The sequence below is a fragment of the Lepidochelys kempii genome, chromosome 17 (assembly GCF_965140285.1).
Source record: "Lepidochelys kempii isolate rLepKem1 chromosome 17, rLepKem1.hap1, whole genome shotgun sequence".
In the NCBI taxonomy this organism is placed as follows: domain Eukaryota; kingdom Metazoa; phylum Chordata; order Testudines; family Cheloniidae; genus Lepidochelys; species Lepidochelys kempii.
This window is the reverse complement of record NC_136396.1, coordinates 17,192,788-17,210,630: the sequence shown is the minus strand read 5'-3', so window position 1 is coordinate 17,210,630 and position 17,843 is coordinate 17,192,788. Positions and strand designations below refer to the sequence as shown.

Genomic DNA, 17,843 nt, shown 5'->3' with positions numbered 1-17,843 from the left:
ATAAGACGGTTCAATAGGACTGACTGCAGGACTAAAGAGAATGACCTGGTCAAGTCACTCCAAATTTAGTCCCTGTGCCCATGTCTGCCCAGGCTCTCCCAGCCGACGTGGCCAGGAGCACCTCGGACACGAAGAGGACGGCTACCAGTCGTATTGCACCGTCTGCTGCCAGAAGGCAATGGGTTGCTGCTACTGTGTAGCAATGCTGTACCACGTCTGCCAGCACCCAGGAGACATACGGTGACAGTTACCTGAGCGGGCTCCATGCTTGCCGTGGTATGGCGTCTGCACAGGTAATTCAGGAAAAAAGGGCGCAAAACGATTGTCTGCCCTTCCTTTCACGGAGAGAGGGAGGGAGGCCTGACGATATGTACCCAGAACCACCCGTGACAATGTTTTAGCCCCATCAGGCATTGGGATCTCAACCCAGAATTCCAATGGGCAGCGGAGACTGCAGGAACTGTGGGATAGCCACCCACAGTGCAACGCTCCAGAAGTCGATGCTATATCCAGCCTTAAACTCAGAAATGTTATTGTGAATGGCAAGGTGACTACTCCCTTTTTAACCAGAACTAGGGAGAGTGCATCGCAGAGAAAATTCACAAGCCATTTGGGTTGAGCAGTAAGTGCTGTTTTTTCAGCCTGGGTAAGCTATTTGACCATAGGTCTCTAAAGACAATGTGCAAGGGCACACGTCCTCAAAGATATCAAACAGGCTAAATTCATAGAATACTTAAAGCAAAGGAGTAATCTGGCTCTTTCAGACAGCTTTGTTTCACCCCATCCCCGCACTATATTTAATTCCCTATCAAGAAAGGGAGTGAATCACTGCACTTACCTTCCACATCATTAAAATGGAGAGGATGGGTTATTGATTTAACTAACATTAAATTTGCAAGTCTGTTACAGAGAGTCAAGGCTTCATAATTAATGGAAAAAAACTCTGTAGTCAGAATAGTATTGTGAATGATGAGATGTAACCTTTTCCCAAAGGGCCTTTTCATTAGTTGTTTCACAGACATTCAAAGCATCACACACCGACAAGCAGCAACTAACCTGACAGATCCAGTTCCTCAGTTGACACTAGGCTGGCTAGACTCCAAGTCTCACTGCGGGCTGCCAACACAAATTTGTGAGCTCTGATGTGCTTGTTCCCAACCTTTATCTTCAGATCACTGATAGATGAAAAAGCACACATGTATATACAAACATATCCCTTGTGCTTAGGCACTTATGGACTCTGCATCTCTCAAATATCTACAATGTAATAACATTTAAGTATCTAATTTTACACTGAATTGTTTACTATTAGGTAAAAGTCTCTTGCATTAATATATTAAAGGCAAAACAGTAGGTTCATTCTTTCAATGAGTTAAAGAAATTTTCAAGAGTAACCCAACTGTTATCACCACAAGGAAAATGCAAGCTCAGCCCTGTGATGAACGTTCATTAAAAAATATATTCATTCAGTAAGTAGTTCATACAGCACAGACCAACATCAGTAATTGACAAGATGGGGAGTGAGTAGACCCACAATTCAGCCCAGAGACAGGCTCAGGCAAGATTACTTAAAGGACTATCAAAGCACATTTGACAGAACAGTCAACCTGTATAAAAGTAAAAACCCAGAAATACCCCATTTCCAGTACAGCTGCTGTCAGGGAACACTGATCGCACAGATCATTTTTAGTCAGAGCATTCTTTTTATTCAGAAACAGTACACAGACTGATCATTTTCCTCCATCTAACATTATATAGTTAAGGTGTTATGTTCTTAAACACGTTGGATTATTTTTCATCCACTTGTTCTTGCTAACTAAAGCTATATACTTTAACCTTCACCACCATTACTCCCCACCCCACCCCAAAACAAACAAAGCCTTACTTGGGAACTTAAATGCTTATTCCCAAAAGAAACCATTTCTTTTTGGAGCTAATATTTGGACCACTACCCTATTCCTATGTAAAAAAAGGCTATGAAATCCTGAACACTCAAAGCAGAGCAGATCTAGGTTCAGATTCTTTTTTGTGTATCAGTGCTTTCATACAAACTCTTTTGGCTATCACACTTGCATAAATTTGTACAATATACATGGCAAGAAATAATAAATACTACTTTGCAAATTTGATTCTACTAGTTTCCCCATACTGTCTTTAAAAAAAACCCACAACACACAAAAAACACCCCCCCTCCCCCCCCAAGAACCGGCAAGGAATGCTCTCTCAGGATCACCCAAGTCTCAGATAAGAGACTGTCTACCAAGTGCCAGCAAAGCGCACTAGAGGGATGTGATTTGTGAAATGCTCTAACTGCCCTGTGTAAATCCTGTTGGCTCCCTCTAAAAGGGTATTTTCACATTAATGGTCAAATTAGATACCATTTACGGAGGGCCAGAGGACACCAGCAGGGTCAATGGTGGGGTAAAACAGGGGGAGGGGGGCGGGGAAGAACAGTTAAAGCACACCACATTCAGGTGCTTTACAAAATCACACTCCTTTTGCATTGCTGTGCCATGTAGACAAGCCTAAAAAGAGAGATGGTTGGTTTTAAGAACACTTTGTAAAAATAAAGCAGGTGTTATCTGAACAAAAATAAGAGATGCCAGCATCAAACTTCACACAGTAAGTTCCCCATTAAATTATCCTGAAGCATACCATGTTTGAAGACAACTGGTTGATTAGATTTAGCTGTGTCACCAAAATTGGCAGGAAAAAAAATAAAAGACAGGCTGATACTATACTTAATTTTAGCCACACCAAAAAAAAAAAAGCCACATACTAAGTACAGACAGTCTCTCCCCCTTAGAGCTCAGAATCTGAAATAGCTGGTGAGGAAGAGATTTATAATTTCATCAATATAGCTTCTATTTCCAGGATGCATTTCTTACCTATACTGTTCCTGCTCATAAAGCTCAGCTACAATGGTGAGAAGTCGACTGATGAAGGAGTCACTGGCATTCTCTTTGTTAGACTGGGCAGCCAACAGAGTACACCTCCTCTCTGTATCGGCTAGCTTCTTCTGCAGTTTTACATACTCCTGGCGGAGAAGCATTAGGTGCTTCTCCAATTTGGCCACCTCCTCTGCAAAATAGAAACATGCAGTTCAGTTGAAAGGCTGAACAAAAGCCTTAATACACTTCTTTTGGAAATTCTGTGATGATATCCCCTCCCCCAATTTACTATTTCTATTTCAGCAAATCTGTTCGCCTTAATTTGCTCACTAGCATTATCTACCTGTAATCATCACTAAACTCATTTTTATACGGCTGGTCAAATGGAAGTTTACCAGTCATGCCCTGTCCCTTAGAGTGAATGCTTACACCAGAGGTTCTCAAACTATGGTCAGCAGACCACTGCTCCATTCAGGTGGTCTGGGGATAGTTCCTTCTAAGGTGCGTGCCTGAGTGGCTGCAAACAAGAGAATGAAGGGCCACCCACCTAATTAGTGGAACCACACAGGCGTGACTCCACTAATTAGGTGCCTGGACCCTGGAGAAGACATGTAAGATGAGTTGGTGGCCTTGTGGGGGAAAACAGGGGATAGGTGGGAGACGGCAGTGGGGTGAGGGGAATTTGGGACATGCAGGGCTGTGGCAGCCAGAGAAAAGAGGCAACTTTCCCCAGCTCCAGGGCTGCGGCTGCCGGCCCTCCTTCCCAGCCCCAGCTTGGGGCTGCTGTGGCAGGGGAGAGGGCACACCCATCGCACTAGAAAGCTAAGACTACTAATATTAAAATATGAGTTGTGTGCTTTTATTTGTAGAACAAAAAAGTTAAGTGTTCTTTTAATATAGTGCTTTTATCCAAAGCACTTTACAATAGTTATCCAACAGTACAAACATTTGGAAAGATTAAGTGGTCCGCTGAGACCCTCACCAACTTTCAAGTGGTCCATGGGGAAAAAAAAAAAATTGAGAACCACTGGCCTACACAGTGTTATACCAATTTAATGGTAATACCAGGGTGGATAAAAATGCTTTTTTTAAAATCAATTTTTATTTAAGTCAGAAGTTTTTGATAAAATGCTTTTAAAGGAAGACACCTATCTAAAGATAGTTTTAGATCAAGATACATTATATAGCTCAAAGATAGCTCATCATGGAATAGGGATTATAAATCCTAATTCTAGAGTAGGAGACTGTATATTCATGTAATGTTTATATAATGTTATAATTATATAATGTAAAGGAGTTCCAATAGTTCATGGATTAGGGACCTAATCTTATGGGGTTCCAGGAGCTTCTGTATAGCTTTAGGCTAATCCTTCTATCTACCCAATGGGACTCAGTGCTCAGTCTAGAAGGTACCATCCGAGATGCTTAGTTTTGCAGTTCTCAAAAACGGTGGATGTGTGTGTCTCCAGAGATAACATGCTTGTTAACAGCAAAAATATTTTAAAAATATAAAGAGATGAGAAATAAGACCTCAACCCTATTTTCCCTCTGCAAATTTGTGTACAGTCAGTCCCTGACCTCTCTCTAAAAGTGCAAATTTTCAAAAAGTTCAATGAATTGTTGGGGGTGGAAGAGATCTCGACAAGGGGAAGGAGTCTGGAGAGAAATGTGAGAAGGGAGGGACAGGCAGCAGAAACGGAAGTGAAACTGTTTGAGCAGCATATTCCAGAAGTCTTGAGGTCTTTCTGAGCGTAGCCTTCATTGACTGGAGGAGATCTACCATATCTTTCTCTCATGAGAAGGGAAAAATCTATCATGGCAGCAGGTTGTAAGAGACCCCCAGTTTGTGTCTCATCTATCTCCGAGTTGTGAAGAATATGTATTAAGGTTATAACAACCAACAAGAATGCACTTTTATGTAGAAATCCATGCTTAAATAGAGTCTTCCTGACTAGTGATTTAAATCAAATTAATTTAAATCAAATCCACCCTGGGTAACACTTTCCAAAACAATAGTTCAATTGGTTAAACACTAATTAGACAAAATCCCCAAGCATCAACAAGCTTAAAAAAAAACAAAAAAAAACCACAAAACAAAACTATACCACATCTTTTACAGACAGAAAGCAAAAGCAGACATTTGAAATTTTTGCAAGTCTGATGCTCTGGGGAGCACTGGGGTTAGTACAAGCTCAGTTTGATCACTTCTCCCCTACGGGAGATTAGTGGTTCAAACCTTCCCCTTATCTCCCCCCCAAAAGCCAAAGATCTAGATGTTTCTACTGCAGTCACCATGATATGAGACTAAAAAAGGCTCAATAGTACCTTTCTTCAGGATCCCACAATCAATCATGCTGAGGGAGTATTGCACAAAAACAGAAGTCACTAAAGGATGCATATATCCCACTTTAAAACTTCTCCAGAGTTACTATCACCTAATTGCCTAGGAACAGAAGGCCGAAATTTTGTTCCCTGCCCGTCAGCTATTATAATTTAACTTAACAGAAGTCCCATCTCCCAGCATGGGCAAAATGGAGGAGTTAGATTGTGAATGTGCCTATATCCAGAAAGAAAAGGAGTACTTGTGGCACCTTAGAGACTAATCAATTTATTTGAGCATAAGTTCCACAGTATGCATCCGATGAAGTGAGCTGTAGCTCACGAAAGGTTATGCTCAAATAAATTGGTTAGTCTCTAAGGTGCCACAAGTTCTCCTTTTCTTTTTGCAAATACAGACTAACACAGCTGTTACTCTGAAATACATCCAGAAAATTTCTAGCTAAGGCCATTTTTTTAATGGGATTCTGTATTTTAAGACCATGTATGTGGTTTCTGGAATTAAAAAGACTACTATGTCTCTTCCGTGTCTGGATGGAGCACTGACAAAGACATTATAAACCAAACATAAAAAAAACAATGAGAAACAATCCATCCCATACTGACAGGGGAAGAGATTAGATGACCGAGGTCTTCTCTAATTATAGTTTAAGATGCTACAATAGCATTTCACTCAGACTAGTTTGCATGGACAAACATGCAGATATTGACACTTTCGTACAAATATTCTAAATAGCTTTTAACAAGCACCATGGCTTGAATGGTCCCCATGATCCTTGTCCTAAAGAGAACATTCCTTTTTAATGAACGAAAAGACAGGTGGGTTAATCATTAATATACTTGTTAACGAACCTGGGACAACTTTAGGAAGTTTCCTTTGATCACACTAGTTCAGGGGTGGTCAACCTGAGGCTCCAGCGCCACATGGAGCTCTTCAGAGGTTAATATGCGGCTCCTTGTATAAGCACCAACTCTGGGGCTGGAGTTACAGGCGCCAACTTTCGAGTGCGTCTGGGGGTGCTCACTGCTCAACCCCTGGCTCTGTCTCAGGCCCTGCCTGCACTCCACCCCTTCACCTGAGCCTGCCATGCCCTTGCTCCCCACACAGAACCTCCTGCACACCACAAAACAGCCGATGGGGAGGCACTGATCAGCAGGGCTGCCGGTGGGTGGGAGAGCTGATGGGCTGCTGATGTACTCCTGGGGCTTTTTCCAGTGTACATTGGTAAATTCTGGCTCCTCCTCAGGCTCAGGTTAGCCATCCCGGGCTAGATGCTCTTATCTGTTCAACCTTACCTCTGTCTGATCAGCCACAGGCTCACATTACTTGCTCTCACTTGCCATGTAAAGTTTTGATAAAAGCAGAGCTGTTTTTTTTTTAATAAAGTCTAAATAGCCTTACTGTGAGTTTAATATAGAGCCTTCCATGAGACAGTCTCACGTGACATAAACCTAGAAGAGATGCAAGACTTAATGTTCTGTACAGTTGGGTAAATAGAGATAAGTGACTTGCCCAAAGTCACATAGCCAAGCACGAATTTGGGTTCTGTTTCCAGAGTTACCAGCTCCAATCACTAGACAAAACTTCTCCAAGAATACAGATAGAAAAAAAATTTCCAAAAATGCCATTTGCTCCTCTAATATGTAGATATCTTACATGGAGAGCAGAAGTCGCTTAATAGAACGCATGGAAAGAACAAGAATAACGCCGACCCTTATACTATGGAGGATAATACAAGACTGTTTGCTCTACTTGGATTTGATTTTAACATGAGGAGGCGCGGATGTTCACTGTGACAGCTTTGTTCTCGAAAGCACATCACGAGATATTCCAAGAAAAGTCTTCAATTTCCATTGCCCTGTCGCTCTGTGGTAAGACAGTGCCTATCAGCAATGTCTGAGAGCTTTACAGCTCTTATATTTGCCTTAGCAAGGATGTATACTTAGTTTTGAAAGTAGATTTTGTGCATTGGCATTGCACAATGCAGCCATTACCCACAGAGAAATGCATGCCTTTTTTTTAAAAAAGCATAAATACACAGAACCATTTATCTAGCAGACCAAAGATTCCTACCAAACATACATCTGTTACAGTAGTACCTAAAAAAAGTAGTACTTGTGGCACCTTAGAGATGAATAAATTTGAGCTCACTTCATCGGATGCATGCAGTGGAAAATACAGTGGGGGATTTTGTATCCACAGAGACCATGAAACAATGGGTGTTACCATACACACTCAAATGACAGTGATCAGGTAAAGTGAGCTATTACCAGCAGGAGAGGGGAAAAAAAGCCTTTTGTAGCAATAATCGAGGTGGGCCATTTCCAGCAGTTGACAAGAACGTGTGAGGAACAGTAAGGGGGAAAAATAAACATGCAGAAATAGTTTTACTTTGTGTAATGACATCCATCCCCAGTCTTCATTCAAGCCTAATGTAATGGTGTCCAGTTTGCAAATTAATTCCAATTCAGCTGTCTCTCATTGGAGTCTGTTTTTGAAGTTTTTTTGTTGTAATATTGCAACTTTTAGGTCTGTAATCAAGTGACCAGAGAGATTGAAGTCTTCTCCGACTGGTTTTTGAATGTTACAATTCCTGATGTCAGATTTGTGTCTATTTATTCTTTTGCGTAGAGACTGTCCAGTTTGGCCAATGTACATGGCAGAAGGGCGTTGCTGGCATATATTACATTGGTAGATGTGCAGGTGAACAAGCCTCTGATAGTGTGGCTGACGTGATTAGGCCCTATGATGGTGTCCCCTGAATAGATATGTGGGAACAGCTGACAACAGGCTTTGTTGCAAGGATAGGTTCCTGGGTTAGTGTTTTTGTTGTGTGGTGTGGCGTTGCTGGTGAGTATTTGCTTCAGGTTGTCTGTAAGCAAAGACTGGCCTGTCTCCCAAGATCTGAGAGAGTGCTAGTTCCCCCCCCCACATCCCCCCCCCATGTTACTCACACCTTGTCAACTGCTTGAAATGGGCCATCCTGATTATCACTACAAAAGTTATTTTCCCTCCTGCTGATAATAGCCCACCTTAATTGATTTGTCTTGTTAGAGTTGGTCCGGCAACCCACAACTTTTCATGTTCTCTATCTATATCTTCCTACTGTATTTTCCACTCCATGCATCTGATAAAATGGGTTTTAGCCCATGAAAGCTTATGCCCAAATAAATTTTAGTCTTTAAGGTGCCGCAAGTACTCCTCATTCTTTTTGCTGATACAGACTAACACAGCTACCACTCTGAAACCTGTTTCCAAATAAGGTACATGCATAACACTCCATCTTTTGAGGATATACAGTATATTTTCCATTGCATAAATGCCAAAGAAACTGTTAAATGGATTTTAGTACTTCTACAAGCTTTAACGTTCTTTAGAGGACAACGAGTCACACTCAAAGATGCCAAATGTTTTCAGCCTAGAAGATAACAGGAATTCACTTTTACTCTATCCCTTACAACCGCAGAGCCATCGATCAGTACAAAGGGACAATTAGCATCAAGAGGAAGTGTGTTTTGGAAATACTGTTTCATCAATATCTAAGTTATCGCTACAAGCAGGGATCAACAGAACTGAATTCTATTACGTAGTATTTAGACCTAGACAGACAGGAACTCAGCTGAGCTTTTGAGAATCCTGCAAGGCACGGCCCTTAGGGCAAATCATCCCCCTATCTAGTTTGACTACAGATAGAATGCACCATTTAGAGATCATGTCAACATTCAGTCTTTGCCCAGGGACCCTGTGACTAATGCTGCTTTAAGAGTTCTTTAAATAGGACATAACCTTTCATCCAATAAGGCAATTGTTTACACCAATATTTTGCCATGAAGAGTAAAACACAAACTACAGAGCAGGCTCACTGGGGGCACTGCCAAGTTTAGCTATGCCATTAGAACTAGGTAGAGTGAGATTTGGAGCTTAACGAAAAACCTTAGCCTTTACGATCACTTGTTTTACAAAGTACAGTACAAGCTTAAGTGTCTGCTAGGTAACAAGCAGTATCTGGAGTGACCTTTCTTTAAAGAGGATCATAAATTGTTTTATTCTTTAACAAGGAAAGCTCATTTCACAACACAGGCAGCAGCTACCTATGTTGCTGTACTTCAATATGTTAGCTATTTTACTTCATTAGTTACTTTCAGTGGATCTTCCTTTGTTTTGTTGAAGTAGATTGAACTGGAATGTATTAAGGTCTTTCAGAAAGCTGCAACCTACACTCACATCCTTAAGGATGTATCATTAAGAACAAGCTTCCAGCCTTTTTTGGATCATCTTTGCATGTAATTCATAAGCAAGCAGTTTGTGTGTTGTCGGGAAACATGACTGTATTGGTCTGTTACTAGATGGAAATGGCAGACTTAATAATGCACAAAAGGCAGAAGTGTTCAATAGTATTTCAGGGAAAAAAACATAACACTTTCATTTCCTCTAGTATCTCAGGAGGATGCTGAACAGCAGTTACTAAAGTCAGACACTTAAGTCAGCAGGCCCAGATAACCTGTGTCCAACATTTTTAAAAGAGCTAGCTGAGGAGCTCATGGACGGTTAATGTTGATTTTCAGTAAGTTCCAGAAGACTGGAATAAAGCTGATGTGACAAAGTTTAAAAAGGGTAAAAAGGATTACTAACTTTTTTTTTGTATAAGAGGTTTGGCTGATAAAGATAATTGTATTACAGTAACACTTTCACAAGGCATTTGACTTGGTACTGCAGGACAGTGGTTAAAAACTAAAGATATAAAACTAACATGTAATGTGTGCCATAGATTAAAAGCTGGCTAATGGATAGGTCTCAAAATATAATTGTAAATGGGGAATCAAATGGGTGTTTCTAGTGGGTTCCTGCAATCGTCAGTTCTTGGCCCTACACTATTTAAAGATATTAATGACCTGGAGAAAAACAATTGCTGATAAAGTTTGCAGATGACAAAAATGGGGCGAGTAGTAAATAACAAAAGACAACAGTTCTCTGATCCAGAGCAATCTGAATTGCTTGGTAATCTGGGGATAACCCAACAATATGCATTTTAAATATGGCTAAATGTAAAGTGTATACATCTAGGGACAAAGAATGTAGGCCATACTTATAGGATGAGGGACTTTAATCCTGGAAAGCAGTGACTGAAAAAGATCTCGGGGGCATGGCAGATAGTCAGCTGAACATGAACTTCTTGTGTGAGAGACTGCAGCCAAAAGGGCTAATGGAATCCTTGGATGCATAAACAAGGGAATCTCAAGTAGGGATAGAGGTTATTTTCCCTCTGTATTTAGTACTGCTAACGTTGCTGGAATATGGTGTCCACACTCAAGAAGGATGTGGATAAGAGATAAGGACATTGGTTTCCAGGAGAGCCTCGAGAATGACCCAAGGATTAGAAAATATGCCCTATAGTGATAAGCTAAATGGATTAGGCTCCTGGAGCCTAATAAAGAGACGGTTAAGGGGTGACTTTATTACAGTCTATAAATAGGTACATGGGATATAAATATTTAACATCTCTCTCTGCTAGACTGAAGAGAGCAACTGTCAAGCTTCAGCTTCCAGCCACTGAACTTATTTTCCAGTCTGAATTAAGGCATAATTTTTTTAACAGTGTAATTAGCCATTGCAACAACATACTAATGATCATGGTGGATTCTCCATCACTGACCATTTTAAAAATCAAGATTGAATGCTTTTCTAAAAGATTCATGCTAGGAATTATCTTGGGTAATTTCTATGGCCTATGTTGTATAGATCAGATCACCACAGCAGTCCCTTCTGGCTTTGGAATCTATTGACACTGACACATCCACAGGCAACAAGAGACCTATTGATTACTTAAACCACAGGACAGCAGAATTAGGTAGGAAGCAATGTATGTCAGTCATTTTAGGTCAGTTAAAAATAAGACTAGACATTACAATGTCTACAGTAGTCGTGTTAGGAGCAAGAAAAGACTGAACCGGAAGTATTAAAAGGCAAGAGTACAAACAAGAGTTCTTCAAATGTTTGACACCTCCTAGCACATATTCTATTTATAACCCCTCTCACCATGAGGTAAGTTTCAAAAACAGCACACACATACTTTCATTTTTCAAGTATGGCCTAAATTTTTATGAAGGGCAGACAGACACAGAAGCCAGGAATCTCTTCACATCCTGTTTGACAGATTTCTCTGGCCTTGGAAAAGTCATTTACCCTATCTACCTCAAATTCATCACCTATAAATTGAAACACTTATTGACAAACACGTCTCAATAAACTGACTAATAGATGTTTGCAGAACCACTTAGAGGAGGAGGAGTGCTTAAGCATTAAGTTGCTACTATTACCTAAAAAAAGCCTCATGTCAAAAGCAAACCACCTCAAACTAGTATGGTATATTAACAGGTAAAGACTTCTATATACAATAATCAAAACTTGTCCTTCTCTCCTACCTGAAGTCTCTTAAAATCAAACTCAAAGATAGATTGAACTTGGATAAGTATACAATACAAGGAGAGACTGCCATAACAGTTACTACTGGCAGCTTTTGAAAGTTTATCTGAGACTACTAGGCCAAGCTAGAGACTGAGGGATGGAGATTGCCCTTTTTTAGGTTCAAGGGCAACACATTTGTGAAAAACCCACCCCCTTGCCACGTCTGGCTGCCAAGAAAGATACTGTTTACTACAATGTTGTCCCTGAACTATACATGAGGGCCATCTTTCATATTGACTTCTGGCTGGTGGTCATAAGTGTCAAATGCACTCCACCTCCTTCTAGCTGCTGATATTTTTTTGTATCATCTTTTCTCTCTCCCCACACACACACACAAACCCTCTGCAATCAGGAGACTAGGAGGGATGGGGAAAGAAATCCCAGGATTTCCCTGACCATCACCAGGAGAAGGGAAACCCAACATTTGCTACTTCCTCTACCTCCCCCTTCCCAAACACACATGCCCAATTCTCCTCCCCTTTGAATAATTTAATTGATACTTTCATGCAGCTCAGGGCATCCCCCCCGCCCCAACAGAAGCATGAAATTAGTAAGCTTGATACAGTCACCATTGTCCACAAGATTCTGAATAAAACCTGAAACTGACCAGAGTCTTTCTAGTCTCCCTCAGCTTGGGAGACCACTCTACCCGTGGCTTACACTGGTTAGTTATTTTCACACCCTAAAAAAGGGTTTGGTTTGTGTTTTTAAACTGAAACCTTATTCTTATAAATCAACAGTTTATATCTCCTCACTCACCAGGGACAAGAGAACTAGTCAAGCCTTGACAGGCCACTATTATTTCTCATTGTTTGCTTCAAATTCACCAGAATATTTGCACAGCAAAAGCTAGGCATTCACTTATCTTGCATGCATGGGTGTGTGCACCCTATATGTTTGTAAAAGTCAGCTACTGCACATTCACAGGCATACACAGTATTAATCTTGTGAGTTGTATGGAGTAGTACACAGCTGCTTTTAATATGAAAATGAAGCCCTGAATATCCAGCCACTAAGGATAATGGCAATCTAGAAATATAAACTTCACAAAAGTTTGTCACAAAAATGCTACTTTGGTCCATGGTGAGACTGCCAATTTCCACCATATAGTTATTTCACTAGTAATTTTTCAGAAAGCACATAGTAGCATTCAAATGTTGACAGCATCAACTCTGTACATTAATCTCCTTACAGCTATACATTAGTATGAAGTTTCTCCTGCATCCGATTTCCAGGATAGTTGTGGAACACGCTTTCATACAATTTATGGTTAGTACCATTTTGCAGAAGCAGGACAGTCAAAGTCACAATAAGAAAGCAAGAAGAGTACTACTGAGTTTCACAGATACATTTAAGGACCTATAGAAAAACATTAACTAGAGTTACGTGAACATTTTAATACTAATGTTGATACTGTGCGCATTTCTGGCCCTTTTGTTGAGATGTAACAAAGGATACTATGATTCTTAGACTACTCGGAGTCTGGTGTTTGGTGCTTGGATAATGAAAATGTAAGCAAGCTTCACTTTCAGATTCTGAATGGTTCAATTGTTCAGGCTTTAAACATGACAGGGAAAACTTGTTTAGAAAGCTTTCACCTGGAATGTGTGAAGTCAGGAAAATTTCTATTACTCTTTGGTTTAAAAAACCAATTGTATAAAAAAACTTGATGTTTCAGCCAGCTCTGAGTTGACCATGTCCTTTTAAGTATGCCTAATACACAGCACACTGATATTTAAGCATGAAGCCAGAAATTAAAGGAAAATTTCCAGTAAGGGAGCTTCAAATTACACTGTCAAAACTGAAATTTAAGGAATGATTAGCTGTTACTACCACAGTAAGCAATAAAGCTTAGTGCAATAGAGCTGAACTGTAATTCAGACAGTGAGGGGGAAGGACCTAGTTGGTATCAGCCATAGAAGTAACTCCTTGGGAGAAGCAAGTGGGACCAAGAAATTCACTCCTGAGCATGGCTGAGGTCAAGCCTCATTCCAAGTACGTTCTGTTCGGGGAGAGGAAAAGTTTGGGCTGGTCAGCTAGTCAACTATCTCAAAGGCAGTCATTTCTGATAGAAAAGCAAGCAGTTTAATTTTCCAGATAAGTCACAGTAGCCTTACAAAAGTAAGCTATAATTTGATTACTTCTTGTTTCAGAACAATTTGATTTCAGGAGGAAGATTGTATCTTGGTTGAATAAAAATATTTTGAAAGTGTATAGAACACAAGCCACCCTGTTTTTGTATCCCAATCCTTGAATCAGCAGACGGCATTATTAAAGACCATGGGGACAAGCAAGCACAAAGCACGTGGTACCATACAACACAAGAAATGCACTAATATTTTCCAAGATTCATGGTAACCTAAATATCAATAGTTTTCATGACAGATGAAGCTGTTTAAGTCACAGGAAGTACAAGAAGTCTTGGATAAGGCCAGTTCTTTTGTGAGAACCAATTTTCACATAAGAGCAGAGCAATCACGTACATGTAAAGAAGGACAGAAACCATGTGTCCCTTGCCCACAAGGGTGATATCACTAAATTAGATCTCCTTGTATTGTCTTATGGAGCAAAGTTTTACCAGTGCTCCCATTTGCTAAACTGGATTGCAGAGACATTGGTAACTCTACAGCTTGCAGGAGGAAAAAGTGGCTTTAATCATGGATCAATTTTATCACTCATGGAGTGGAAGACCTTCCCAAGGCAGGTTTCTTAGAGTAGCATCTCAAATGCTCACAGAAAGCTAGACTTATTACTATGCTCTCTGATGAAGGGACTGATAAATCTATAACCCAACAAGAATCTGTGTACATCTGAGTAGGATTGGCAAACTTGTACTATTTGCGGATAGACTTGAAACTGAACTGAGTATCAGTTACCTCTTCCCTCAAAACTCAGCTCTCTACACAAGGCTTGTTCTCATTTGCATTGTTATCCGGGTTCCCACTCCGCCATCCTTTGTCCAGTACTCCTTCCTCCTATTCCCATCTCCTCTTTATCCAGGATTTCTCCACCCTCATGTGCTAGTCCAACAGCAGCTGTAGTGTTGCACATCCTCATGTCTCATCTAGCTCCCTCTGGTGGTGCTGGGTTCTATCAAAGGGGACAACACATTTCTTTGACAGAGCAGCCACAGAACCAAGCGTAAGTCTTGTCTACATTAGAGACATGGATTGTAGCATCTCAATCAACTGGACTGCACCTTGAAATAATCTTTCATGTGGATGCAATCAACTGAAGTTACCAATAACCTGTAGGGAAAAGTGTTGATCAGCTTCTGCTCAGATGACTATGTGCTAGCTGATAGCCCCCTCAGTCAACAAGTCTCCTTAAATTGCCAGCTGAGTCTTGAAATGCTAGAAACCCACTGACAATCAAGTGGGAGGTGTTGCTCCAACAGAGCATCACCCTAATGAGGCAAAGTGAGTCTCTTAATCTGGCCTTGTAGAGGGCACACTTGGTAGGGGGCAGACTGGCTCCATTACCCTATCAGCCTGCACCATGGCCCTTGCTTTACCTTATTATGAACTGACTGCAATCCAATTGCAAATCACTGGCTTTGTGCTTTTGGGTCAAAGCTAAAGGGAATTCACTCATTCAGGGAGGTCCTTTGAGGAGCATGAATCTCTCCTTACTAGCAGAAACTAGTGAGTGCAGTCTCAGCCAACAATACACATCTGGCTCACTGGTCAAAAAACCTGAAGCACAGAAGAGGCATTTCAGAGCCTACTGGGGACATGGTATCATGGCAGCACTCGCTTGGACAACTAAGCAACTGTATCTTTGGCAACCACTTCACCTGACTCCACAAAAGGCAGCCCTACTGGGGACACACCTAACAAAGAACAAGGGTTGGTAGGCTGGACACACTCAAATCAATTACCTTCAGGTGGTGTAATAACAATTGCTTCAAAAAAAAAATACACTTGCCTACCATTTAAGTCACAAACCAAATTGGAAGTCTTAGCTGCCCATAGATAAAAGATAGGAATTTGTTCCCCAGGACTATTTTAAAACACCCACATTTGTCTGAAAATAGTGCTTACTTTTCTGAAACAAACCTAAGTTTATCAAAACCGAAAAGTTAACCAAAAGAATCTTTATTCCGTTTGCTTTGTGCACTTAACAGCTCTTTGTACTGAGTCAGTTTTCTGTATGTAGGAATACAGAAAGGTTCTCCCTTGCTGAAAACATCAGCAAAATCCCTAAACACCAACGTAAGATCAGTAGAACCCTTATAAATACTTTTAAATAAAAAGTTTCAGGATACACTATTTAAAGGTGCTCTCAAAGTGGATTTTATTAAAAGTTAAAGTTCTAAAAGTATCAGGTTGTGTCTTTAAATACTAAAAGAACAAGACTGAATTTTTAACTAGGCTCACAAAAAATTAACACTCTGTTTTTAGAAATTGCAAAGCCTAACAAGGGCTAAATTTGAGGCTACTCTACTGCCTCTCCCAAGATTAGATTTTCTTCCAATAAAAATAAAATAATTGTGGATTGTTTTGTGGCTCTAAAAGATCATATCAAACTTCTCTTTCCACAGAAGGCCTGATAAGTGAGAGCACCACTCCATTAAGTTTTACTGAATTTGTTATAACTGCACACTTTTTGGTATAAATGATTCATCAGTGAGTTTGAAACTGGGTGCCTTTCACAACACCATCTCACCTGTACCATGCCAGCAGCCACCACATTAAATTATCTGAATCTTACATCTGTGGAAAGCTTCCCAACCAGAATCAACTGTGTCGATATCACACACCCTGACTCAGGAAAAGAGAGATGCATGCGAACCCCAGTATCACCGCCACCTCCTCCAGAGAGGGAGGGAAAGAAAACCAGGAAACTGACACTATCCTGTATTCTCTCCTTCCTTGGAGAAGGGAAAGGAGCAAGGTAAGGCAATGCTAGTTACCATCCAAGTGTTGGAGGAAGGGACTAGGGAGAGGCACGCCACAGTTGCCTGACACACAGAGCAAATGGAAATAAGACAGAGAAGGCGACTGAACCCCTGTAACAGCTCAATGGAAGCAGTGTGAGGCAGACACACAGCAGAGAGGTTTCTAATCCTAATCCCTTCCCACCCCCCCCCCCTCTCACTTTAGAAGTGACTTGACGGTCCCCAAGGCACGGGGGGGGGAAGACGACAGTCTCTTCCTCACTACCAGGTGGAGGGAAAGAGCAGCTCAGCCCGAATGAGGAGCTAGGATGCAGAGCAGGGGCTGGCAAAGCACCAGCCAGACGTGTACACCGCTCCCCACCCCACATAGAGACAGGGGAAGGAGCCCCCCTCCTTCCCGGCTGGCGAGATACTCCCTCCACCCAGAGAGACGGGAAGGGGGGGGACACCTGCTTGCTCCCCCCTCCCCGGACACGGCTGGGGAAAGCGGCCCCCCTCCAGGCTGAGGAGAGACTTCGCCCCTCTGGGCGGACAGGGACGCCCCCCAGGCTGGCGGGAGCCCACCGCAGAGGAGACGCCCCCTCCCCCTCGGGAGAAGCCGCGTCCTCTCCCCACGTAACGGCCGGGAGCGGGCAGGGCACAGGCCAGTCGAGGGGCAAGCGGCGGCAGCCCCAGCCCAGGGCTTCCGCCCCCCTCCCCCGCGCCTACCTTCCGCCATGTTGGGTCCGGCCGCCTGCGCTTCTCGCGAGAGCCGCCACGCAGGGCCCCTTGGCCAGGCACTCTCGCGAGACTGAGACCCGACCCGACCCGACCTCGCCCTCCCCGCGCGGGCCGGGAGCCTACGTCTGGCGTCTAGAGGCCGCTGGGGCTGGGCAGCTCCCGGCCTGCCCCTTTATGCAGCGGGCGCTGCAGCGTCGCCGGGGGACCGAAGGGAACCTCCAGGGACACTGCCCATCCCCCTCCCCACCCCCCCTGCGGGGGGGCACTATCCCCTTTCCCCCTCGGGGGACACACCCCACATCCCCCACCTCGGGCACTATCCCCATCCCCCACCTCGGGCACTATCCCCCTCCGGGGGGACACTCCACTCATCCCCCCTCCAGGGACACTCCCCATCCCCCACCTCGGGCACTATCCCCATCTTCCCGGGGGGGGGACGACACTCCCCATCCCCCCGTGCGGGGGCTCACTATCCCCATCCCTCTCCGGGGGGGACACTCCCCATCCCCCACCTCGGGCACTGTCCCCA

The 17,843-nt window shown here is 42.5% G+C and overlaps 1 protein-coding gene across 4 annotated transcripts in view; it reads right to left on the bottom strand.

Moving 5' to 3' along the window:
• Positions 1-17,370, bottom strand: part of ANKFY1 (ankyrin repeat and FYVE domain containing 1) — a 59,345-nt gene extending 41,975 nt beyond the window's left edge. For 2 of the 4 annotated variants that reach the window (XR_012155494.2, XM_073316187.2), the window contains exons 1-3: positions 17,303-17,370; positions 2,889-3,081; positions 1,057-1,175 (exon numbers count right to left, since the gene is read on the bottom strand). Coding sequence is in view for 3 of the 4 variants with exons in the window: in XM_073316187.2 (XP_073172288.1) it covers positions 1,057-1,175; positions 2,889-3,081; positions 17,303-17,312 (322 nt within the window). In the remaining variant the exon portion in view is untranslated. Of the gene's footprint in view, positions 1-1,056; positions 1,176-2,888; positions 3,082-6,080; positions 7,502-16,794; positions 16,817-17,302 lie in introns of those variants that run through there. The other 2 variants (XM_073316189.2, XM_073316188.2) reach the window with 2 other exon arrangements.
• Positions 17,371-17,843: the final 473 nt, after the last annotated feature.